Raw genomic sequence first — 24,435 nt, 5'->3', positions numbered from 1 at the left:
AATCCCTGCAGTATTCAGTGCGTGTGTGTGTTTTTTTTCTTCTTTTTAGGTATGCTGTGGTTTTCGGTTGAGTGTATGATTTACTAATCTGTCTCCTGGAGCTTCCTGAGGTTGATTTTGCACAGTACTTGGAGTCTAGATGGCTTCAGGTGGAGCAGAAGAAGACGATGGAGGAATTCCATTGGATATCGACAACATGCACATGCTCCTCCAAGGTCAGATTATTTATGGACTTTTATAGATGTGGTGTGGGATGAGTGGGGAAACGTGGGTGCCAACTTCTCTCTGGGATCATTTTGTAATCAAAAGCAGCTTCTTCTGAGTGGAAATAAATACATATTAGGATAGGTTGGTTTTTTTTTTTTTCAACACTGCTTCTTATCCTTTTGAATGTGTTTAAATGTTTAAACTACATAAACTGCTGAATGAAAAAGAAATCATGTTAAAGATACATTTTTTTGATCATCATGCCTGTCTTTTTGTTGTTGTTATAAAGCCGAGCTTCATTTGCCGTTATATTTTTGATTTGCTGCCACAGTTTTTTTTAAATTCCTTCCGCTTTCCTTTCTTAATGTTGACGTGACGCCGGCTTCAAGTTTCTACACCACACAAGTTTACTTTTGGATGAGGACGAGATCAAACTAAATTTGATGTGTTATGTCCTTTTCTGGCATCCCGTCACCTTAAACTTAGATTTCGGCTATGCACATAGATGTTTCACCCAATGAGTAGTCCTCTCGCTTCAGATGCTGAGCTTGCAATATTCTGCACTATTCATGTAACACACCACAGGAGACTAACAACCAGCTAAACTACATTTTAATAGGGGAGGACTTGAAATCTAATTAAAGAAAAAGAAAAGAAAAAACAATTTCAACCTTTTTTCATTGTTTGCAATTTGACCTGTTGATTGATCGCGTTTTACAATGAGAGCTTAAATATACTGACGTTTGTATTAAGGGTGCCAGGTAACTTGGGTGGAGTTAAGTGATTAAAATGCTCAGACGTTGCCTGCCTTGACGGGCTCTTGAACAAACAGCAGAGTCACTGACTCAGATTCATTGTCAGGGTTGATCCGTGGCAGCGAATCCATGAAAAAAACATCTTCCTTTTGAATGCTCTTTGAGAAATCGCCTTTTTATATTCCACATTGATTGTCTCAGCTTGTTATTTATTTAGGATGGATTCAGTAAATGATATTCTTTGTAAGTAGGGAACCACTTTAAGCCAATGATGACTGCTTGCAGTGATTCCATACCATATTGGTATGCTCTCAGTATCAACAATTTTAAGCAAGAGCTGACATAGTTAATTTAATATAGTTTAAAGTCTTTCATCACGTTCATGTTTCTGTTTCACAAATGCTATATATAGTGAAAGAAAAATCCCTGCTTTGGCAACAGGAGCTTGAGATGTGGTCTAGTACCCTTTAAGAATCATACACCCAAAGTGTGCGCATGTGTGTGTGTTCATTATAACTGTGAGTGTGTCTCTGTGTGTGTTTACAGTGGGTGTGTATGTGTGTCTGAGTATCTATGTCTTTCGCTGTGTTGGACGCCGTCCCATCCTGTAGCCAGATCCCTCCACTCACTTTAGCTTCAGGAAGAAGCCTTTCGGTCGGCGAGTGTCTTGTGGGCAAAGACGAAAGATGTTTCTGGTTGTCTGTGTGTCCTTCATCATTATACATGGGTTTATTGACTGCTGCTTATGAAAAATGGATGGTGAAAAAGTTGTGCGGTTTTCACATGTTGGTAAGTAGTCAGACCTGCCTGCAGCTACGGCACACATCAAGGTTTCTGTTACTGTTATCAAAACTTGATGCAGTTCTTGGTAATTCACGTTTGTTGTAACCAATGTAATGTATTTATTCAAGGGTTTTCCATTTGGTGAAATGATTGAGAGTATTCAGTCAAGCTTGAGATGAAAATAAAACTATTTGCTGCAACTTGTGAGCACAGCCCATCTCTGCATATCTGTTTTATTTTAACCACTTTAATTATGGCCCTAGTTTTATATTCCTATCTCCTAATGTTTTTCATGTGCTTCTCTCATTTGTCACCCCCTCATTGTTCCCTGTGTTTCTGGTTTCTGTGTTCTATTAATTGTTTATGGTGCTGGTTTTGTTAGCCATGGTCTTGTTTCATGTCATGTTATGTACTATGGTTTTATATTCATGGTTTTGTTTGCACACGTTCATATAGCGGTCATGCCTACTTTTTTATTGCATGTATGTAGTATTTTTTTCATGTGCACATTCTCTTTCCTCTTGTCTCGTGTGCCTTGCTGTTTAATTACTTTATTTATCTTATAAGAAGCCCACCAACACTAAAATACAGCTTGCTTGTGAGTAAACTATTTCTGTTATTTTTCATTTCTCTGACAGTGGAACAGGAACAGATTCAAAAGAGGACATTTACCAACTGGATAAATGCTCAACTTGCCAAGGTATGTCAGAATATTATAAGTAAATGTAGTGTTTGCAGGATAACGTTATGTATTTATGTTTGGGAAATCTTTATTTTTTTTTTAACCTGTTAGGTTGGCTGTGGCTCAGTTGGTAGGTTGTCTCTCAATTGTCATATCAATTTAAAGATTACACATTCTTTCCATATCCATTTGCTGAAATGTCATTGAGTAAGATACTGAACTCAAACTGAGCACAATTAAAGATAATTAATATATGTTTAAAATATATGTTTTTAATGTGACACTTGATGAGAATATGTAAGCTGATAGTAAAAAAAGAAGCATATTAGTTCATCAAGATAAATGAAACATATATAACCTGTAAAGCACCATTAATTCTTTATGCTGTTTTCTATACTTGATCTACTTTATTTACTAAAGCAGTGGTCCTGTTGCTGTTTTAAACTCTCCCCCTTTGTCTAAAAAAAACCAAACATTGTTTATTGATTCTGTTTACCAACTTAATCTAAAAGTCTCCTCCCTTGCAGGATGCATGTGTTGCCCATGTGTTTTAGCATGTTTGTAACATTCACAGGAGTGAGTGGAAACCTTTAAATCATATCAAAAAGCATGGACACCGCAGACGTGCCTCATATCCGGCTGTGTTTGAGCTGTAGGTCAGTGAATATGAACTAAAGTGGAGAGTGAAACATGCTGACTCACAGGTCAGAGAGCAGCGAAGCAGCTCACGCCGAAACTTACTGGGGAAAAAACAAAACCCCTTCAGCTAACACGGGCCTAAAGTATAAATAGTGCTTCAGTGGAGCAGAGCAGCCCGTAATCCGAACCCAGCAGCCGCTTCGTAACCTCATTCACGTCCATATGACTGCTCTGACGCCCAAGTCATTCGTTCATAACGTGCCATCTGTCACACTGGTCGGGGCCAACTGACTCCCCCTCACCAGAGACACATCCATGATGCCGTCTGCAGTTTTTTAAAATTTAGATTAAAGCCTTGATCAAAATGTGTTTTTGAATGAATGCATCATCACCGTGTAATGACATAAAATAGGGCCATTACAGAATTACTGGACTCTGCCCTTTTGTATTGATACACAGTCATTATATTATCCTTGATAAAAGAACAGAGCTCCCACTCGTTGCACTCTTTGGTATTCAGAAAAGGACTTTGCCACTGTTTTTCTCCCTCCCAAACATGATTCATATTATATGAGTAACCCACTTGTTTTTTTTTTTGTCTTTTGTTTTTTTAAATACATCAAGTTTTAAACCATTTATGATTCAGTGTTATTACACTGGATGTCATATTTTATAGCTGATGTTCAAATCTGGTTTGTGGACTTTCTGTGTTCTGAGTTTGCATGTTCCACCTTTGCATGCATGGATTTCCTGCTTTATCAAATGATGTTTTACTGAATTGTTACTGCGGTGAGCAGCAGAGTAGTGTAGTGGTTATCAGGCCCCCCCATAGTGAGAATGTAGCTGATTCATGTATTGTTTGGGCTTGACAGTTTTTCTCTGTGGAGATTGCTTGTTCTCTCTGAGTTTACAAGGATTTTTCTTCAGGTCGTGCCTCCCACAGTCCAAAAACATTTATTTGAAGTTATTTGCTAAAATTGGTGTGAATGGGAATATGTGCTCTCAGTGTTTGCCCTGTGATGGAATAGATTCATAAAATACATACTACTCAACTTCCCCAACAGTTTTGACATTTATTAAATAAAAAAAACAACATCTTGTTGTAAATTTGCATATTATGTCTTTGTCAGAGTTGAGTCCTTTCCTTTTGCAAGCTGTAATAATGGATAGAACTACTAATTTCAATAATGAATACAATTCAAGACAGTATCCTGGTGTAGTGGTTAGTGCTTTAGTTTCAAAGGGAACCAATGGTTGAAGTCAAATTTAGCCTATATTTGTGGATGTAACATGATTTATGGGTTCTCCCACAGTAATAAACATGCACTAATGAATTTAAATTCCCCACAGGTGTAAATGTCAGTGTGTGTGATCGTCTCCGTGTTTGCCCTATGATGGTCTGACCAGTTCAGGGTGTATCTTTGCAGTTAAAAAAGTTTTTTGTTGTTTTGTTTTTTTGACATTGTTGCAGAGATGCCCTCCCTCATTTATATCAAACCTTTTCTCTGATATGAGAGATGGATCACAGCTGCTCGACCTGCTGGAAGTGATGAGCGGCCAGTCGATGGTGAGTTTGACCCCAGCGTCCTGCTGAGGATGTGTTAAAAAATATACTATTTTTATGTTCATATCATTCTAACACCTGTTTTTTTTTTTTTTTTTTACAGAAAAGACAAAGGGGCCATGGAGTTTTCCAACAGAGAGCTAATATTGAAACAGCACTGAACTTTCTCAAGAAAAAGTCTGTAAGTTTACACATAAGCAAGCATAGACACCATAACTCCAACGTATGGATCGGTACAGTGTTGAACATAGTTGCTATGCTTGCTTGAAGATCAAATTGGTGAACATAAACATCCCAGACATCATCGATGGCCGGCCGTCCATCATCCTAGGGCTCATATGGTCCATCATCCTTCACTGCCATGTGAGTACCAGTGTAGTGATAACTTAGTTTTGTTTGTGCTGCGAGGGAAAATTAATTGGATCAAAATGTGGATAATCTGAAGGCAACTGTGTCTCTGTCTGTTTTAGATTGAGGAGCTAGCCAGTGCCCTCTCCTTTAGCTCTCGTCATTCCTCCCTGGACTCCCTGTCCAGCCTGGATTCCTGGTCTGGAGGCTCCGTCCCTTCCAGTCCAGTCCCCGCAGGTCGGACCTCTCCTCTCCACAGACGCTTCCGCGTATCTGCCAAGAAGGCGCTGCTCATGTGGGTCAGGGACCAATGCCAAAAGTGAGTTCCTGCGTCAACATCTCAGCATTCATAACAAAGCCATGGTACTAATGTTTAACTTTATAAAGCCCTACGTCAGGGATCGACAGCTTTAATCTTTGCAAAGTCAGTCGATGGGGCTACATGTGGCCTGTGGACCTCCAGTTTTCTGTGTCTGCTGTAGATGTTTTTAACATATATAAAACCACATTTTTCAAGGTATTGTGCTGTGAATCATTACAAAAATTACCCATGCCTGTTTTGGGATGATGGGAAGAAGCAGAGTATCACGTCTCAATTCTGGAATGAAACTGGAACCAAATACACATTTTGTTATATTTGTTGTGTCTGCCTTCCTCCTTCCAGAGTCCACTGTTCGATAAGTGTGAAAAACTTTAAGTCAAGCTGGAGAAGTGGCGAGGCCTTCCTCGCTATTTTGTGTTCTCTTCGACCGCAGCTGGTTGATTTCTTGCTGGTGCAGAGCAGAAGTAACCAGGAGAACCTGGAGGAAGCCTTTCACCTGGCTGAGCGAGAGCTCCACATACCGCGCCTGCTGGAGCCTCAGGGTGACGACGACTTTACATAGTGTTTCAGAGTCAAGTTTGTTTTATACTGCATACTGAAAAGTAATAACAATATTCTATTTTTTTTTTACTTCAGATGTTGATGTCAATGATCCTGATGAGAAGTCCATTATGACCTATGTTGCCCAGTTTCTGCAGTACTCCAATGACATGCCGGCACCTGATGATCATCTGCAGGTTAGCAAATAAATCAATTGATATTATTATATAATATCAATTTTCTACTGTGCACAACTATGTGTGTTTTTTTTAAACAGACACAGTATTGTTTTTGTTTTTATAAAAGTGAATTTTGAGTGATTCTGATTCCAGTGAATTAAACACAGAAGTCCACAAAGCTGCTTCATGAACCAATAATGTATAACAATTACTTATGAGGTTGAAACAATTTAAAGTGTATGAACTCTAGAAACTTTTTCCTTGACTATTTCCTGCATGAAATCAAAGCTCATTAATGATCGTCATTTCCTTCTCCTTCAACTCTGTTTCTCGTCTCATGATCTGGTGGTGGTGTAGCTGTTTCCTTCAGTTCAACCCTCCAGTTTCTCACCTGTGAATTTGCCTTCTCACTTCACTCCAGCAATCGCTATTTCATCTTTACACCAGGTACACAATGAGTCGTTAACAATGGCTATTTTTCCATACATGGGACTGAGTTCATATTTCTCTCTGCAACATTGTTAAATATAGCTGTTAGATTTTTCTGTGACTGGCCTGGTTGGTCTGGACTCTCACATTTGTGACCTAATGGCAATTAATGACAGTATGAACTGTTAATATTTAGGTTTCTTCAAGTGAGCGAGCCCAGCAGGTGACGTGCTGGCTGCAGCAGGCACATCAGGAACTGTCGGAGGCATGGGCAGCTCCAGAGACGTTAAGTTATGCAGAAAAATATCAGGTAAACAAACAAAAAAAAGAACCTAATTTAGTATTGTTATCCTTTATTTAGTTATTGAATGATTGATGGTTGGTATTGTGTTGGATTCAAAAGGTGTTTCAGAGCCTTGGCGGTTCCTTTGCTGAACAGAGGAGACCGGTGATGAGCCTTCTTGCTGCCCTCAGTCGGCACCCTGAGCTGCGTCAAGAGGAACGCACTCTCAGGACAGCGTTGGATTGTCTGGAGGAAGAGGTAAGGAATTCACACTTGCAACAGGGTCATTAAGTTGTAATCCATATCGAATTTCTCTATCTATCAAATCTGTGTTGCTTGTTGTACATGTGTTTGCTCAATCCCTCAGTTGCAAAAGTGTAAATCTGACCTGGACCTGAGCCTTCCTCATCCCCTGGACTCAGTACTTGTGTGGCTGCAGCGAGCAGAGGCGGGGTTAACCGATAAAACTGAAGGTGTGACGGATCACGCAGATGCTGCAAAAGCGGCAAGAGCTCAACAAGACACCCTGAAGGTTATTTCTCGTTTCAAGCTACAAAACAGACTTGCTCTTATGTTCTGAAACACTGAAACACTAAAGTGTGACATCTTGTCTGGCATTTGTTCTCACGATCATGTCCACTGCTCTTTTCGACAGACTTTAAATAAGGAGATGGGCCATTATGAAAACATCCTTGACACCTACCAGAACACAAGTGACTCTGGAAATGAGGTTGTGCCAATTGAAAAGTTTGATGAGATAAAAAAACAGTAGGTTCAATTCTTCAAGCTCAATAACTATATTTGTGAGTCTCGTGCTTGGTTGGCAGCATCATGGTTGAAATAATAATAATAATAAACACCTTTATTGGATAACAGTTTGACCACCTTCAGAGTGACAGCCAAATATCAAGGAATCAAGCTGGAGTACGCAGAGTCCCGTCACACAATGCTGGATCTCCTGAGACGCATCCAAACTAAGGTCCAGTCTTGGAAAACTCCCTATAAGTCCCAGGAGGCCACAGATCTTCTTCTGCAGGACTGGCAGGTGAGTGCAAGTCTGAAAGAGTGACAGTGAACCTTTTTCAAGCAAGTGATTATAGTTGGCGTTTCACCTTCTGTCACACTCCTTTTAAACTAACAACGGGAAATTATCAACAGTCGCAGGATTCAAAATAAAGATATAAGTGCTAATTATTAATAAATTAAAACTTGAGTTAGTCAAAATTGCAAATCCATGTTTCATTATTTACATAGTACACATAAAACTACATGACTTTTTTAAACTTGTGTCTAGTTAGTTCAATTTAGGGTTCATATATGGCAATAAATCACATTATGTTGATATGTTGGGATTTATGGTTGGTAATTAGCATAAATAATTACTGTAAGTAATGGATTACTGAAAGTAATAGATTACTGAATGTAATTTAGGAAAAATTGGAATTACTAATGAAGTAAACGGTTAGTTACTCATCAGCAACTCCTAGAGTAATTGAGTAATTACTCAAAAGTTAATAAATTATCAAAAATAATTTATTAATAAAAATTATTAATTTGCATAAATTGGTTATTTATCAAATAATAATTAAATCGGGGCACCACCAGCTAAGCTGGAAATAGCTAATACCAAATTTCAGTCTCGTTTGTCAAAAAGGGTTATTTAAGTAAAGTTAATATTTCTGTGTAAATATAACAATATTAAATAACAAGGAAGGTGTGAGATTCGAGCACAGACTGTTACAAACCAGTGAATTGTCAACAATAAATACACAATGATAACCAAGAATCGATCAATTCAGTTAAAATGCGTTTATTAACAAAAAGTATTTATTCAAAAATAATTCATAAATCATTTATTAAAACAACACAATTAAGTAATAAACAATCAAACACGAAGATCTAATCTATTAAACAGCAAACACTATGTACAAAGAAAGAGGGTGTGTGTGTGTGTGTGTGTATGTGTGTGAGAGTGTGTATGAGTGAGTGTGTGGAAGCCTGAGTGGGGTGTAATGACCACGAACGTCCACCAGGTGGCGGCAGGCGTTGGAGGGTCAGTGTGTGTGGGTGTAATGACCTCGAACGGACACTAGATGGCGGCAGGCGTCTAGTTCGAGGCAGTAACCGGAACGACCACTAGGGGCGCGGCGGCGCACGGAGGGAGAATGCAATGACTCGACTTGTCCACCGAGTGGCGGTCTTTCAAGAGATTGCAATCACCAACGCGGCCACCAGAGGCGCTTAGCGCACTCGTTCTGGACAGCGTGACGTCACTGTGCTCGTGCACGGCTCGTGAGCCTGCTCGGAGCGCGCCTGGGGGCTCGTGGCTGAGAAATCCCAGGGACAGTGAACTACACACGGTCACAGAAGCGGGTGCAGCAGCGCGCGGCTGCTTTTACGCGATCGTTTATGAGGAGGAGAGGAAAACTGAAAAGGAGGGAGGGAGAAGGGCAGTGGACAGAATATGTTCAGCTCTGCACACTGTCTCTGGACTGCACAGTCATCTAGAAATGGTCTGTGCAAGTTGAGGGAGAGAGCGAGAGAGAGAGAGAGAGAGCGGGTTACACAGTGCGGAGGTTCGCGTGGATGTAAATCCAACGCGCAGACACAGATTGGTTGGAAACACGGGATCGGCGTCCCTGACTTCAACACAATAATAAACACACAGCAATATTACAGTCACGTTATTCTCATTGCCTGCCCAGACTCTAAGCCTTACTCAGTTTGATGAGGGTGAACGTGCTGCCGGCGGCCGGGGAAAATCCGTTGATTTCCCGGCTGCGAGTTTGTTTTCTCTGGCGTCCCAGGTAAAACAAGCTAAAACTGGTCTGTGGACAAGGAAAAAGTCCACAGGATGATCAAGCGCTTCTTTTGAGGAGGGGGGAAGAAGAAGCGGCTTCAGGTCTGCATGCGGGAGGAGGGTGCGCTGGCAGCTGCACACTCGGACTCCGGTGAAGAAAGAAAAAAAAGGAAAAAGGGAAAAGTAGAAGTAGTTCCACGGTGGTTGTCGGCTCGTCCGGCCGGGTGTGGAACTCCGGGCCCGGTCAGCGGGCACACGTGGCACTTCGTCTCCGTGCGAAACGGATGCGTCCGTCTTTACGCAGGTTTCAACATTGGAGAGGCAGAAATCACCCCGGCGGGGGTGTTTTATACCTCTTGTTGTGGTTTCGTGTTACCGGTCGGCTCTGGGTCATGTGGACCAATCCTGACGGAGGGCCCGCCCTGGACCTTCCAGCTGGTGAGGGAGCTCTCAGGCTCCCCCTGCCGTTGGCCTCTAGTATTGCACCTTGGAAGGGGGGGTCCAGGGGGTGATCACGTGACCAATGGCAGACTTTTTCAGTTGTAGGCATGTGGTCCTTTGTTCTCAAAACGTGGTCTCCCCTCCCCCTTCCATGATGTTGAGTGGCCCCAACATCCCCCCTTTGGTCCGAAGAGTGGGATGCGGATCTCAGGCTTTGGAGCAAACCTGGGCCGAAACGTCTATGAGTCTGTGAATGTCCCAATGTCCTGTGGAACACAAGGTCATTTTCTGTCCAACAGTTCATACATGAGGTTATTGTCCGAGCAGGGCAAGGCTAGTCTGGGCAGGGTAAGGCTAGTCTGGGCAGACCTACTATTCCTGTTCTAACTATCTAAGCCTTCATACATTTCATTTCTTACAAGTGCATCACCAGTGAACATGAAAGAGGTAGGAAAGGGCCGGAAAGTTGAAGAACAGGAGGGAGATGGGTTAGTAGGCAGCTCGAGGACAAGTTTACAAAAGCGGAGGTACCGGATACAAGGAGTAGAGTCTGATCTGTAAACTGTGGATGTGGTTGCACCAGTGAGCAAGTGTCCAAAAGCCACCAGCCGTCTGGGGGGTTTTGGTGCACCTGCTCCGGTTTGGAGTGAGAGTGAAGTGTGGTGTGTGGAGGTGCACGTGTGTGTTCCCTTCCAAAACCCAACTTTCACTACAGAGGCTTCAAACTGTACACATTATTTCTGTTAATAATGGCTAAGTTTTGAAGAAATCACAACTCTTGGCTCTGTGGTTTCACAGAGGTTAAAATAGCACTGCCGAGACTGTCAGATGTATCTGTGAAGGTTGTATAACCGTGGTGGTGTTAGTCTTGAGAAATTGCTCAACCCGGGTTAGTGGAGCTAAGTAAGGTGGTTCTACCTGTACTGAAGCTGCTAACGGAGGAGCTAATCTCCCTTCGATCTCGTGTGAGATCTCTGACTACACACAGGGGTTATTTCTCCTAACCAATACTCGACTGAGTCTAAGGCATGCTAAGTGGTGTTAACAGAGCTGGATATGAGTTTACAGTGACTATATTTCCCTGAATGGTTCAACTCGAGCTTTGTAACTGCTCACGTTGTCTAAGGAGGCAGGGTTAGATTTCTGATGGTGGCAGGGGTTAGTACATGCACCTGATGGGAATTGAGCATGCTGGCACTAAACCCTACTGATTAAAATCTGTTATGCTCCTGGAATGGAGGTTCTCCCCCCTCGCTAGGGGAGGAGTTGACCTTACTCCGAGGGAGTAAATTGATTGAGTGGCTCTGCAGTGCAGGCCGTGACAACACTGACCTCTTCTGGCTGGTCCAGAAGGTGCAGTGTAAGGTCATTTCTCTACCAGTCATTCTTTGGAGGGAGTGGAACCTGTGGAGTGGTGTATGGTGGACCGATTGGTCACCAACACCCGTTGGAGGCTCACGTCTCCATCTGCACCACCGCTGTTGCCATACCGGAGTATGTGTGTGGTGCTGTGGTTGACTCTGTCAACCTGAGGAAAATGACTAGGAGTGGTGTGGTGAATGGAGTTTGGCCTCCATTACCAAAATGTCGTACAGGGCAGCCATGACACTGGGTGTGGCATGTGTGCCTGTCTGAGTCGACCAAAGATGGGAAGCTCCAATGGCTGAACGCTTGGTTCAGAAGGAGGGCAGCAGCCGGAATGGCTGTGTCAAGATGGAGGCTCCCAAGTTATGACACGTTAGTCGGGCTCTGAGGTTTTGGCTGGCGTGAACTCTCCCTGCTGGGGGTTCAGTCCCATCAGCGCCACCTATGAGCCCAATGAATTCAACTTTGGTGCGGCATCCCAAACTATGCTGAGAGCAAGTTTGGTTCACGCTACCAGAAGTTGATAAAGGACGTGTCGTGTCTCGGCTAAATGTTCCTCACAGGTACAGTGACGCATGAGGAAGTCATCCACATAGATGAGATTGCCGTGAGCAGCAATGTTACTCATCATGGTGTGGAGAAGGATGGTAGACACCGATGGTGGGTCTAAGTAGCCGAAGTGGCACCGGTTCCAGGCGAACTGGCGGTTGCCCAAGGAAGAAACTAGCTGCTACTGGTCAGCGGGGACCACCTTCGTGGTCCAGCACCGCTTTACCGCGTATACAGCTAGAAAGAGTATGTACTGGTGTACACAAGATGGCGGTGCCTCGAGGTCAGTGGGGACGCACGCCAGGTGGAGGTCTGTGACCCCCCTTTCGTGCGAGACCCGCGCGAAGATCGTGTGATAATCGCGGAAGACCTCAATGAATGCATCTCCTCGTTTCTGCTGTGTAAAGCGCTAGCTTTAGCAGGGTGTGGCTCGGTCTTTGACTCGAAACCTGAATAAGGTTCTTCTGGTACAGACGCGGTCTGTTTACCTGAAGTGTCTGTATTCTCTGGTTGAGTCATCGGAGCGTGCACAACCAGGTCACCTTCAGTGCTCGGTTTTGTTCCATGGAGAACCTGTTTGAGGTTGACATGGTGAGCGCTGGTGATGGTTTTGGTTGTGGGAATGAGGAGAGCGGTGTCATGCGTGTCGTCACTGGTGGGGGACGACCGCAGGTTGTCAGTGAGAGGCACCATCAGTTCAAGATTGTGAAATGGACTGTCAGTTGACATCTCTAAAGGTGGGAATGCGGTCACTTTAATCTGACCGTGTGTCAGATTGTGGACCCGCGGGTTGGCGGAACGATTGTTCAGCTCCAGAAGAGATGTGTCACAGATCACCGGGTCGGGATCTGGACGGTGAGTCGAGGAGGCACATGAACCAGGGACCTTGGTTAGGGTCTGAAGTGACCCTGCTGAAAGTGAGCGGTGGCTCGGAACTTTGAGCAGGCCGGCGTCGGTGGCCGATCTCTCGGACCAGCGCGCCAAAGGTGCCTCCGGCACCGAAGTTACATCCATGTATGCACCCCCCACGGTGTGGTGGGTGTGCAAAGAAGTACTCATGTACAAAGAAGAACTCACGTCCTTCAGTGACAAGAGTAAAGAGTGGTGTGCTTGAACTGGGTCTCGGCTCGTCACCTGCAGCGGATGCTGACTGTCAGGGAGCCTTGAAGTGGATTGGCTGGGGTCAAACTTTGGGAGAGACCCAAGTATTGGTAGGGGACCTCTGGACTGGATGGCATCGACTCTGCTGTTTAAAGCTTGGTGGCCTGGTTCAGGGCCAAGGGGAGTCGGGCTGGTGACTTGGGACCAAAGGCGCCATTGGTTGCAGTCCATCAGCACAGCCAGTCGGTTTAAGAGGTCCTGACCAATAAGCAGTTCCTCTGTGTTCAGGTCAGTGACATAGATGGGATGTGTCACCGACATGTCCTGGAAAGTTATGTCGACCCAGACACGTTTAGTGATGGGAGAAGAGTCCTGAGTGAAGCTTCTGATGTTTATGCTACACTCTTCCACCTGAAGTGGCTTTCCTAGGGCACGCATGGTTCTAGCAACCTGCGTGAAGGTGGCTGAACACATGAGGGTGATTTCTGACCCAGAATCAAGCAGGGCGAGGGTGTCTACACCCCCTGCCATCACTGAAGTGTATACGCAGTTGGCATTGCCATTGCGTACAAGATCACCCAAGAATGTCAAAGGGGGCTCCTCTGTTGGTTCTGAGGGCCTCTTTGACCTCCTGGATCTCCTCCTCCTCCTCCTGACAAAGCAAACTTTGTGTGCGGAGGGGAGAGGCGACCGGCCTAGTCATGTGGTCAGGGGCCGGGAGTCCGGTTCCTCAGGGGAGCCGGGTCCCTTCTGACCAGGCGGGTCCAGGTCCCGCATCACCTCCTTGAGGCAGGATTTAACCCACTGTGGGACGTCTGCGTCCCAGTGGTTTTGGGTCTGACCTCGGCCTCGGTTGTGAGACTTACCTCTCCGCTGGGAGTGGTGAGGTCTCGGTCTGCCTGATCTCTTACCTCTGTGCCGTTGTCCACCTCGTAATCGAGGTTGTGGACACCTAACGGGTCCCCCATCCACAGCAAGTGTGGGGGAGGGGACCTCCTGACCTACAGGTGCCGGGTTCGTGTTTCCCGTCGCCTGCATTCTCAGGACGCCTGCGTCACCATCATGGTTTTCACCTGAACTGTGACGCAGCTCCCACACCATCTGCGCGTGTTTGCGGAGGTCTTTCATGGTGGGGTTTTTGGTCCTGCAGAAAAGAGCGACATCGAACCGCACACTGTTGTGGAGGTTGTTAATGAAGAGCGATTTTAAAGTCTGGTCTTCATCCAACCCCGGTGCACTGCGGCCTTGGAAGTAGGCGGCCCTAAGGCGCCTATAGTACTCTCTGGGAGGCTCCGCCTCCTTCTGAGTAATGGCAAGTGCACCAAAGGTTGCAGAGGCAGGATCATTGTACAGAGAATACTCTTCCCTAAGTGCATGACAGAGGGATGAGTAATGGTCTCTGATGGCAGGTGGGAGGGATTCCATGTAAACATGGACACTCCTGGACGTCGTCTTCCAGAGAAGCTTCAGCTTCTCACGTGACGAAGGATGAGGCAGGTCGAGGAGGCAGCGTTCAACCTCCCGGAGGTAGTCCTCTATACTAACCTCCCGGTTGTTTGGGTTGAACTGCTCTATGTCCTCTGCAAGGGACTCAAGCTGGCGGGTCCGAAGACCACGTTCCCTTGGGGGACCGGAATGGTCCGAGTCATCTGAGCTAGACCCCCCTGGTTCTCTCCGGTGGAGAGAGTGAGGGTCATGATGACCAAGAGGGTCTCCAGTGAGTGGAGGACCAAAGCTGACAGCACTGTGAGGTGCTGCAAAATAACTCCTTTCATTCTCCTGAAAAGGAGTGAAAGAGCTGTGAGAGCGCATTGAGGTGCGGCTAAGCACCGATGGATGTGTGTCGTAACACACCGGGACCCTGCGGTCCTTAAAGTGAAAAGCTGGGGGGACTGGGTGTCGGTTCAGTGGGATGCAGTCAACTCCCACAACACTGGGCAGGTGTCTTATGCCACGCCCCCCTGGCTGTGTGTCAAGCCCCCCCCTCGCCATGGCTGCGGGGAAGCTTGATGCAGTCTGTCCCCCTAACGGGACAGCTCCAAGTCTATGCTCACCTGTGGTGGTCGGTCCACCTGACTGGACCACCTCAGGATTGTAGAGACCTGGAGGAGGCTGTCCACCTGACTGGACAGCTTCAAGAATGCGCATAACTGGGGTAATTTGTCCATCTGACTGGACATTTTCCAGACTGCGGAGATGTGCTGCGTCTCTGCTGAGAGCTGCACCAGGTTTTACCCCAATGTGGTTTGGCTCATTGTGCTGAGAGCCATAACCTGACTCATCGTCTGACGAATCATCAGATGATGTGTCTGTTTTGACTTCTTTCACAGAAGTTCGGGTTAGTAACCCAATAGGTTCCGTATAAGGAGCCTGATCGTCCCTGGCCTGGATCTCCTGTCGCAGGCGGGAGTTCTCCAGCTTCAGCTGGGCAGTGTTAATCCTCAGCTGCGAACTGTAAAGTTGCAGCTGGGAGAGCTGCTCTTGAGCTTCGAGAGCTTGCAGCTCGGCCTTGCGCTGGTAGAGCAGTGCAATGTGGCCTAACACATCCGGAATGGTGAGCTCTACCTGACCAACCGGGTTCCTCACATAGCTTAACAGCTGCCTGATCTCTGCTTCACAGGTCTCTAAGCTGTAGCTGTTGAGGTTTCTTCTCTCCTGTGTGGAGAGGCATAGGAGACCAGCGACCACAGTCTGCAGGGCTGGGTCATGTGGCTCCCGAGGAGTCTCTGCTCCGAGCACGCAGTGTCTCTGACTACTCATGGTAGGAGTCACGCGAAAGCTGTGTTTTGAAAAGTGCCAAAATGTTGTTAATGCACAGGTGATGGTTACACCTGTAGCTTACAACTCTAAAGGTTGCTAATTGCTCTAACTGTAATCTCTCTCAAGTTAACAGGGTGGTGTTAGCACCTTGGGTGAGCAATAGCGGGTTAGTGTACATTTATCTCTCTGCCAGAAATAAAAGAATGCATGAAAATGCAAGAAAAGAAGGCTTTACCACTTCACAAACACAATTGACTTTGCTTAGCAGTGCTGTAACGTGTTCTTCGAAAAACTAAGTTCTGAGAGAAACAAAGTTATTGGTTGTAAACTAAACAGACAATTCTGGATAAATTATGCAGATATTGTGACAATACTGGTTTTAAAACAGCCTCACACGGGCGGCACCATTATGTTGGGATTTATGGTTGGTAATTAGCATAAATAATTACTGTAAGTAATGGATTACTGAAAGTAATAGATTACTGAATGTAATTTAGGAAAAATTGGAATTACTAATGAAGTAAACGGTTAGTTACTCATCAGCAACTCCTAGAGTAATTGAGTAATTACTCAAAAGTTAATAAATTATCAAAAATAATTTATTAATAAAAATTATTAATTTGCATAAATTGGTTATTTATCAAATAATAATTAAATCGGGGCACCACCAGCTAAGCTGGAAATAGCTAATACCAAATTTCAGTCTCGTTTGTCAAAAAGGGTTATTTAAGTAAAGTTAATATTTCTGTGTAAATATAACAATATTAAATAACAAGGAAGGTGTGAGATTCGAGCACAGACTGTTACAAACCAGTGAATTGTCAACAATAAATACACAATGATAACCAAGAATCGATCAATTCAGTTAAAATGCGTTTATTAACAAAAAGTATTTATTCAAAAATAATTCATAAATCATTTATTAAAACAACACAATTAAGTAATAAACAATCAAACACGAAGATCTAATCTATTAAACAGCAAACACTATGTACAAAGAAAGAGGGTGTGTGTGTGTGTGTGTGTATGTGTGTGAGAGTGTGTATGAGTGAGTGTGTGGAAGCCTGAGTGGGGTGTAATGACCACGAACGTCCACCAGGTGGCGGCAGGCGTTGGAGGGTCAGTGTGTGTGGGTGTAATGACCTCGAACGGACACTAGATGGCGGCAGGCGTCTAGTTCGAGGCAGTAACCGGAACGACCACTAGGGGCGCGGCGGCGCACGGAGGGAGAATGCAATGACTCGACTTGTCCACCGAGTGGCGGTCTTTCAAGAGATTGCAATCACCAACGCGGCCACCAGAGGCGCTTAGCGCACTCGTTCTGGACAGCGTGACGTCACTGTGCTCGTGCACGGCTCGTGAGCCTGCTCGGAGCGCGCCTGGGGGCTCGTGGCTGAGAAATCCCAGGGACAGTGAACTACACACGGTCACAGAAGCGGGTGCAGCAGCGCGCGGCTGCTTTTACGCGATCGTTTATGAGGAGGAGAGGAAAACTGAAAAGGAGGGAGGGAGAAGGGCAGTGGACAGAATATGTTCAGCTCTGCACACTGTCTCTGGACTGCACAGTCATCTAGAAATGGTCTGTGCAAGTTGAGGGAGAGAGCGAGAGAGAGAGAGAGAGAGCGGGTTACACAGTGCGGAGGTTCGCGTGGATGTAAATCCAACGCGCAGACACAGATTGGTTGGAAACACGGGATCGGCGTCCCTGACTTCAACACAATAATAAACACACAGCAATATTACAGTCACGTTATTCTCATTGCCTGCCCAGACTCTAAGCCTTACTCAGTTTGATGAGGGTGAACGTGCTGCCGGCGGCCGGGGAAAATCCGTTGATTTCCCGGCTGCGAGTTTGTTTTCTCTGGCGTCCCAGGTAAAACAAGCTAAAACTGGTCTGTGGACAAGGAAAAAGTCCACAGGATGATCAAGCGCTTCTTTTGAGGAGGGGGGAAGAAGAAGCGGCTTCAGGTCTGCATGCGGGAGGAGGGTGCGCTGGCAGCTGCACACTCGGACTCCGGTGAAGAAAGAAAAAAAAGGAAAAAGGGAAAAGTAGAAGTAGTTCCACGGTGGTTGTCGGCTCGTCCGGCCGGGTGTGGAACTCCGGGCCCGGCACTTCGTCTCCGTGCGAAACGGATGCGTCCGTCTTTACGCAGGTTTCAACATTGGAGAGGCAGAAATCACCCCGGCGGGGGTGTTTTATACCTCTTGTTGTGGTTTCGTGTTACCGGTCGGCTCTGGGTCATGTGGACCAATCCTGACGGAGGGCCCGCCCTGGACCTTCCAGCTGGTGAGGGAGCTCTCAGGCTCCCCCTGCCGTTGGCCTCTAGTATTGCACCTTGGAAGGGGGGTCCAGGGGGTGATCACGTGACCAATGGCAGACTTTTTCAGTTGTAGGCATGTGGTCCTTTGTTCTCAAAACGTGGTCTCCCCTCCCCCTTCCATGATGTTGAGTGGCCCCAACAATATCTATCAATTTACAGTTGTTAACTTTGATTAGTGCTTTGTAATAATTTCTTCTGAAAAGAAAAGGCGCTTTGATTTTTTTTTTTTTATTTGCTTTCCCAGGATATTGTTGAACGTGAAAACCTGGTGGTGGTTCTGATGGACGCTCTGCAGAACTTGAAAGACAAGGCGGTTACATACACCAGCAAAGCAGCACTCGGTATGATCTTTATACCAGTTCTGTGTCAAATGCAAAGTCCTCGCCCAGCAGCTGATCTTTATCAGTGGATTTGAGAGGACTTTGATCTTTACTCCTCAGGTGAAGATTACCACCTTGTTACCCGTCAAGTGAAAGAGGCAGAAAGCGAAGCTGAACTGGTCACACAGGCTGTGACAGCCAGCAGAAGGACGTTGGAGAGAGCGTCCTCTGCTTGGAGGACTTACAACAAGTGCCTTACTTCTCTGCAAGAGTGGCTGGCACACCGTCTCCAAACCCAGCCTGCAGCTGGGACATGTCAGGTAACCTCTTCACACCTCTTCTGGATATTATCGAGTCTGGAGACATAAAAGCTGCAATGATGTAAAAATATACAAAAAAATAATGAATGCGTTGCTTTGTATCACGAAGCCGGAGAAAATTGGCCTCAGATTGAAGCTCATTTCTTTTTTATTTCTTTTGAACACCCCAGGATATGAGTGAGTGGACGTCGTGTCAAGCTCAATTAAATCAAGCAGGAAACTTTCTCATCGAAGTGACAGAAACCTCCACAAGTCACACTCTGACGGAACAAGTCAGCAAAGTAAACATGCAGTGGGCAGAATGCATGAAGACGACCAAATTTGTAAGTATTATTGTCTTAAATTATCACCACAATGGTGTTTTTTATTCCACCGTGTAATTCTAATTCTTAGGTTATTTATTTTACTTTTTGATATGAAATACAAAATACTAACAATTCAATTAGGACCGTTTGAGATGAAGGATTTTCTTTCTTAGGCTGTCTCCTCAGATCGCAGTGCAGGAGATTCATGTCTTCAGATGGTGCATTCACTGACCCAGGAAGCCAGCTGTCTTCTTCGACAGCCAATAGAGGTTTCCTCAGTCCCACTGAAGGCTACCAGACAGAAACTCCAGGTAATCCAAATTTTAACTGGTTGAACTGATGGAGAGAAACAATGTTTAGTTGCTTATTGTACTTTTGTCTTTTCCACTCTGTCAGTTGCTGAGTAAAAAGATGACGGAGGTTGACATGTCCTCTTCCAGCCCTTCCTCAGAGTCAAGTCACACAGAAAAACTGCAGCAAACTCTTCCATCGGTACTCACAGTGACACAAAACTATTTTATTTCCTTTTTAACGAAATGCAATTCCAACTATTAAATCGAACAGGCGTCAGCTTTCATGTGTGTGCTGTATTTCTATTGCAGACGCTTTCTGAAGCAGAGAGGACGTGTGGGGAGCTGCAGCGGGCTGCGTCAAAGCTTGAAGGCCATCTGGCTGAGCTGGATCACTGGAGCACAGACGCCCTGGACTTTTACAACCACCTAAAGGAGAAAATACACAGAGGACACTCCCCATTGGAGCCTACCGCTAAAGTCAGCATAAAACATGGTTGTAAATAGATTTCAGGGGAAAGATGAAGCGTGATTTGACTGTATAAAACTGTGTAGAAATGATAAGGTTTGATTTGAATGGTTGACATCAGATACTACAGATTGCAGAATGACCTATACTGGCCATTCCACTTTTTAGGTGCTGGTCTCTCGAGGATTGCAGCTCATGCACCAGGCTGCAACAGATGGACAAGATCTGCAGGAGTTTGTGACAGAAGTGCAGAAGACGTCTCCTCTGCAGTACCTTAGTACATCGGACATACAGAAGAGGCTCTCGCTAGCAGTTTCCCACTGTCAGGTGAAGTAAATCCATTGAATGTACATTTTTCACTTTCAGTCATGTGTATACTAATTGTATATTTCTAAATTTGTCTAGGAAATTCTTGAAATGTTTAGTTCCATTGGGTTAAAACAGCAGAACGTTGGTGACTCATTCTGCAAGACACCAAATCAGCCCGAGAAAGGATTAGTTGTTGTGGCCAAAACCAAACATGTAGAGCGGATCGGGAATGTTATGCAGCAAACTCTGGATCCGGCTCAACTTTCCCCTCAACAAAGGACAAGAGGTCCCCAGAGTTGGTCTAAAAAACAACAGAGGATCACACAGCATGACAAAGACATAGTTCAAGCGGTAATCCAAACGAAGTCCCAGCTTTGGAAGGAACCAGTACGACCACATGTCAAAGAGGCTGAGTCAGAGCTTTTGGTGCAGCCTCGCTTATTTTCTCAATCCTCCGAGCAAGTTTCGAGCGCCAGTCAACAGAATCAACTTCTACCTGCGTCGCACCAGACTCCTGCCGGCCTAAACAATCCATCAGCTCCAGTTCTCCCGAAGGAGGAAGCAGGTCCTGTCACAAAGAAAAAGAAACCCACATCAACTGACAAGCTCGCGCACGTACAGAGAACGGGAGGGCAGCCGAGTGATACGCCTTCACAGCCGCCAGTGATGATCCGCGGTGAAGTTCATTCGAAAGCCCGGTCAATGGCGAAGAGCAGGCTGGAGAAGGCCAGATTTCGTCTGCAGGGACGCATCCAGCAAGCAATGAAGTTATTTGGTGGAAAGGAAGTATCAGAGTCACAAGCGAAGAAGAAGCAGGTACAGTATTCCTGTTGTTGTTGTTGTTGTTTTTTTTGTAATAAAATGAAGAACACAATCAGAATCTTTGTAAATTAAAAAAGATTTAAATTAAACTTCTTATCCTAATGCTTTTACATGAAGGTAATTTCAAACTTTGAATGCATTAAACAGAAGCATGTTGATATGAGAGTTTTGCTTTGTCGTGCTGCAACATTCAGACCTCGAACAAACTCTTAAGGTCTGTGGTGTTGTGTTTTGTGTTGCTTCAAGTTTTGTCTGCTTATTTGTCCAGCTTTGTATGTTTTTTTTTTTTTTTTTTCTCTGTACAGAAAGCATTAAAAATTCTGCAGCCTGCCATACTTGAAGAGTTCCTGGGTGCAGTGGAAGGTTTTGGGGCCTTCTGCTCCGAGCCTCAGCTTCAAGACTTGATGTTTCTCTCTGACTCAGTCAGAAATCAGTGGGAGGTACGACAGGAATCAGGCACAGACATGATTAAACAGCAGAAGCTCAGAACAAAGTTTTTATTGTGTTTTGAAAGATTTAACTCAACAATTAACATTTGTTTTGTAATGAGATGAACATTAGTATTGTGCCCATAAAACAAATAAGGAACATACTGTAACTATACAATGAAGAACTGTATAAAATCTTGGGTGAAAAAGTTTTTATTTGATTGTTTTACTCACAAACAATTTTAAGTCTTCAAATTAATGTATCACTTCCTCTCTTAACTAACATGTTTAAGTGGTAAGTTTGTGCTTGTTTGTCACTCTCAGGGTGTGCGGAGAGAAATGGCTGATTTTATTCCTCACGTGTTGTCAAAGATTAGAGAAAGGAAGCAGTCATTTTCTGTTGTGTGGTGTGAAATGCATACTAACGCTCTCGGTCAAGCTACTCACCAGACTGACCATGGCTGTCTGCAGCTTTCGCAACAGGTACTTACCATAGCATACAGAACGTGCAAATATGACATTAACATCTAACTCTGCTACATGACAAACTGTCAGATTCTGCTCGCAGACTGAAGATGTTTTGCTTTCACCGGCTTAATTGTTCACGTTTCTCTCAGGCTGTCAGTGAAGACGCTGCATCTGTTGAGGAACACAGGGAGTCACTCAGAGAGCTGTGCGAAACACTGACCCCAAGTAATTCCTCCTGCTTTGCATCAGACCAGCAGAGAGAGTCTGGTGAAGTCAGAGAAACACGACCCGGTTTCACCGCGCTGCCAGCTGAAGGGTAAGATACCAGCAATGCTGGGAAGGAAACAAACTCCCGTCTTCATGCGTGGTTTTTCTCAAGCTTGAACTTGGATTTGTGTTTATCAGTCCAGCAGCTTTTCATTTTCATTTATATTTACTGTTATCTTACCCAACATCCTATTTTTTGTGATATGGGTTTGATACAGATGATTTTAAAGTGGACGCTTTGTCTGACATGCGATTCCTCAGCGCTGATCAAGGCAGGCCCTTTTTTTAATGTCATGGCTTTACTTGGAAACTCGCTACCCTGACTGGAGAGTGGTTTTGTGCAAATATGCAGGATTTTTTGTTTATTTTACAGCTAATTTCCATAGTGTGATTTCAGTGTCGAGGTTACATGTTCTCTCTGTGCTTGCTTGGCTTTCTCCAGTGCTCTAGTTTCCTGGCAAACTCCAAAGGAATGCATATTATTAGAATGTGTGGGTCAAAGCAGAATGTGTGAGGTTTGTTTGCCCTTTGACAGACTGGTGACCTGTCCAGGTTGTAAATGTGTTTTGACCCCTGTGACCCTGATTAGGACAAAATGGTGTAGAAGATGGAAGTACGGTCATGCTTGTTAAGTGACAGACAAAACCTAAAAGTAAAATAAGAATGTCAGATTTATTTCAAGACTTCCCATTTAAACTATTATTACAGATGTTTGTTACATCGGAATTCTCTTGACTTAAGTGATGCAGACAGATTTTATTTTAGCAATTGTCACTCTGAAATCTTACTAGTCTATTAATCTTAAATAAATGCTCTTTTGGATGGAGTAATTGGAACTGACTGTCTCTAATGAACATTTCTTATCTCAGCAGGGGTGAGCAGCTCAGAGGAAACACCCTGCTGGGAGCGACTGACATGTCGGGGGACCCGCAGCTCGACAACAACGTACTCCTGAAACAAAGATTTGACACCACGTCTGTGGAATTACCCGTACGACTTCATGGTGATGTTATTCGGTTGCGGGTTCAGGACATTCAAGATCAGAGGGAGGACCACCTCACACAAAATCCAGGCGGTGGGCCTGAGCGAAGTCTGAAGTCTTCGCTGCGAGCGAGAGAGCAGCTGCTGAAAGCTCGTCTGCTGGACGCAGAAAACAATCAGCAAACCCAAAGTCGTGCACAGGTATTTAAGGAAGGCTTTGCTTTTTGGATGTTCAATAGCTTCTTTAATCAACCTAAAACTCAAAAACATAGTTAAAAATAATAAAACAAAATTCCATAACTTGTCATTTTGGTTTATATGAGTTCAGTGATTGTTTATATCTCTAGCTCCTAATGTAAGTATTTCAATCAGGTTTTGCTGTAAAAAGTGAATACTTAAAATCAGATTAGAAGCTGGACCAGGTAGATATTGGACTGCAGCTGAACTACTGGGCATGAGACATGTAGTCTATTCTTTATTTGCTATTTTTAAATTTGGTTTTAAACTCAGGCTTTATTATGCCACACATTGTCCTTATTTACAATTAATGTCCTGTCAACAAAGAAGTGCGCTGATTTCTGCCTTTAAAATGCCATTTGTAACCCAAACACTCACAAAAGTGTTTCCCTTCAGTTTTTTATTCATTCTTATTTTATTCACTTAAAAACTTTAGTTTTCAGTGCACTTCTTCACTTTGATTGTTTTATCTGTGTTACTTCTCCACACAAGCTACATATGACATTACTATTAGGAGAAAGACAATTAATCAAACTGTGAAGCTTGCATGTGTTAATCACTTTGAATAGATCTTATGTACTGTGTATGTTGCATTTAAAGCAGCCGTCCTGATGGGGAGTGTTAGTGACTCTGTATGACCTGCACAAGCCACAGCACCAGCTGTAGGACACTAATCCTCCATAATTGGATAAGATCACCGCTCCGTCTTTTCCTCCTTTCCTCAGTGGACCGTTACTCTGCATCTCTCTCATCTGCAGGCGGTTGTCAGGAGCAACACTGTGGAGACCAAACAGGAAGCAGAGAGGACCCTCATCCCAGAGACAGCTGCCCCATCGCAGGAGGAGCACCTGTCTGAGCAGGATATACTGAAGAGGTATCATTACGTCAGATTGTACCACACTCTACATGGACAACAATTGAATCTCACATTAACAGAATATAGGGGGTGTGTTCTAGGTACAGAGAGTCCTGCTCACTATTTCATTGTCAACTCAAGAACAACAACCTACATTTGGAGCAGCTTGTCTCAGACCCAGTTACCAACATTTCCTTGGAGAATCAAATAAAGCAGCTACAGGCAAGTTGAAACTTGATAAACTGTGATAGTTTAGGTCGTTTTAATGAAATGCCAATATGGTCAGTATGGGAAA

General features: G+C 44.5%; 1 protein-coding gene across 12 annotated transcripts in view; it reads left to right on the top strand.

The window, feature by feature from the left end:
* The window catches only part of syne2a (spectrin repeat containing, nuclear envelope 2a), an 86,447-nt gene that overhangs the window by 337 nt on the left and 61,675 nt on the right, over positions 1-24,435 (top strand). For 5 of the 12 annotated variants that reach the window (XM_080513874.1, XM_080513883.1, XM_080513879.1 and 2 more), the window contains exons 2-29: positions 50-215; positions 2,384-2,445; positions 4,538-4,633; positions 4,734-4,811; positions 4,901-4,993; positions 5,101-5,297; positions 5,643-5,842; positions 5,937-6,037; positions 6,377-6,466; positions 6,645-6,758; positions 6,852-6,989; positions 7,099-7,263; positions 7,387-7,499; positions 7,608-7,776; positions 18,313-18,409; positions 18,509-18,708; positions 18,879-19,031; positions 19,187-19,324; positions 19,410-19,505; positions 19,616-19,783; positions 19,941-20,099; positions 20,178-20,897; positions 21,209-21,343; positions 21,656-21,814; positions 21,949-22,115; positions 22,936-23,248; positions 24,043-24,158; positions 24,242-24,362. In XM_080513874.1, the coding sequence (XP_080370000.1) occupies positions 140-215; positions 2,384-2,445; positions 4,538-4,633; positions 4,734-4,811; positions 4,901-4,993; positions 5,101-5,297; positions 5,643-5,842; positions 5,937-6,037; positions 6,377-6,466; positions 6,645-6,758; positions 6,852-6,989; positions 7,099-7,263; positions 7,387-7,499; positions 7,608-7,776; positions 18,313-18,409; positions 18,509-18,708; positions 18,879-19,031; positions 19,187-19,324; positions 19,410-19,505; positions 19,616-19,783; positions 19,941-20,099; positions 20,178-20,897; positions 21,209-21,343; positions 21,656-21,814; positions 21,949-22,115; positions 22,936-23,248; positions 24,043-24,158; positions 24,242-24,362 (4,434 nt within the window). In that variant the 5' untranslated portion in view covers positions 50-139. Of the gene's footprint in view, positions 1-49; positions 216-1,581; positions 1,752-2,383; positions 2,446-4,537; positions 4,634-4,733; positions 4,812-4,900; positions 4,994-5,100; positions 5,298-5,642; positions 5,843-5,936; positions 6,038-6,376; positions 6,467-6,644; positions 6,759-6,851; positions 6,990-7,098; positions 7,264-7,386; positions 7,500-7,607; positions 7,777-18,312; positions 18,410-18,508; positions 18,709-18,878; positions 19,032-19,154; positions 19,325-19,409; positions 19,506-19,615; positions 19,784-19,940; positions 20,100-20,177; positions 20,898-21,208; positions 21,344-21,655; positions 21,815-21,948; positions 22,116-22,935; positions 23,249-24,042; positions 24,159-24,241; positions 24,363-24,435 lie in introns of those variants that run through there. The other 7 variants (XM_080513877.1, XM_080513878.1, XM_080513880.1 and 4 more) reach the window with 7 other exon arrangements.

This window comes from Blennius ocellaris (genome assembly GCF_963422515.1).
Source record: "Blennius ocellaris genome assembly, chromosome: 18".
NCBI classification, from domain to species: domain Eukaryota; kingdom Metazoa; phylum Chordata; class Actinopteri; order Blenniiformes; family Blenniidae; genus Blennius; species Blennius ocellaris.
This window is presented reverse-complemented; position numbering and strand designations above follow the sequence as displayed.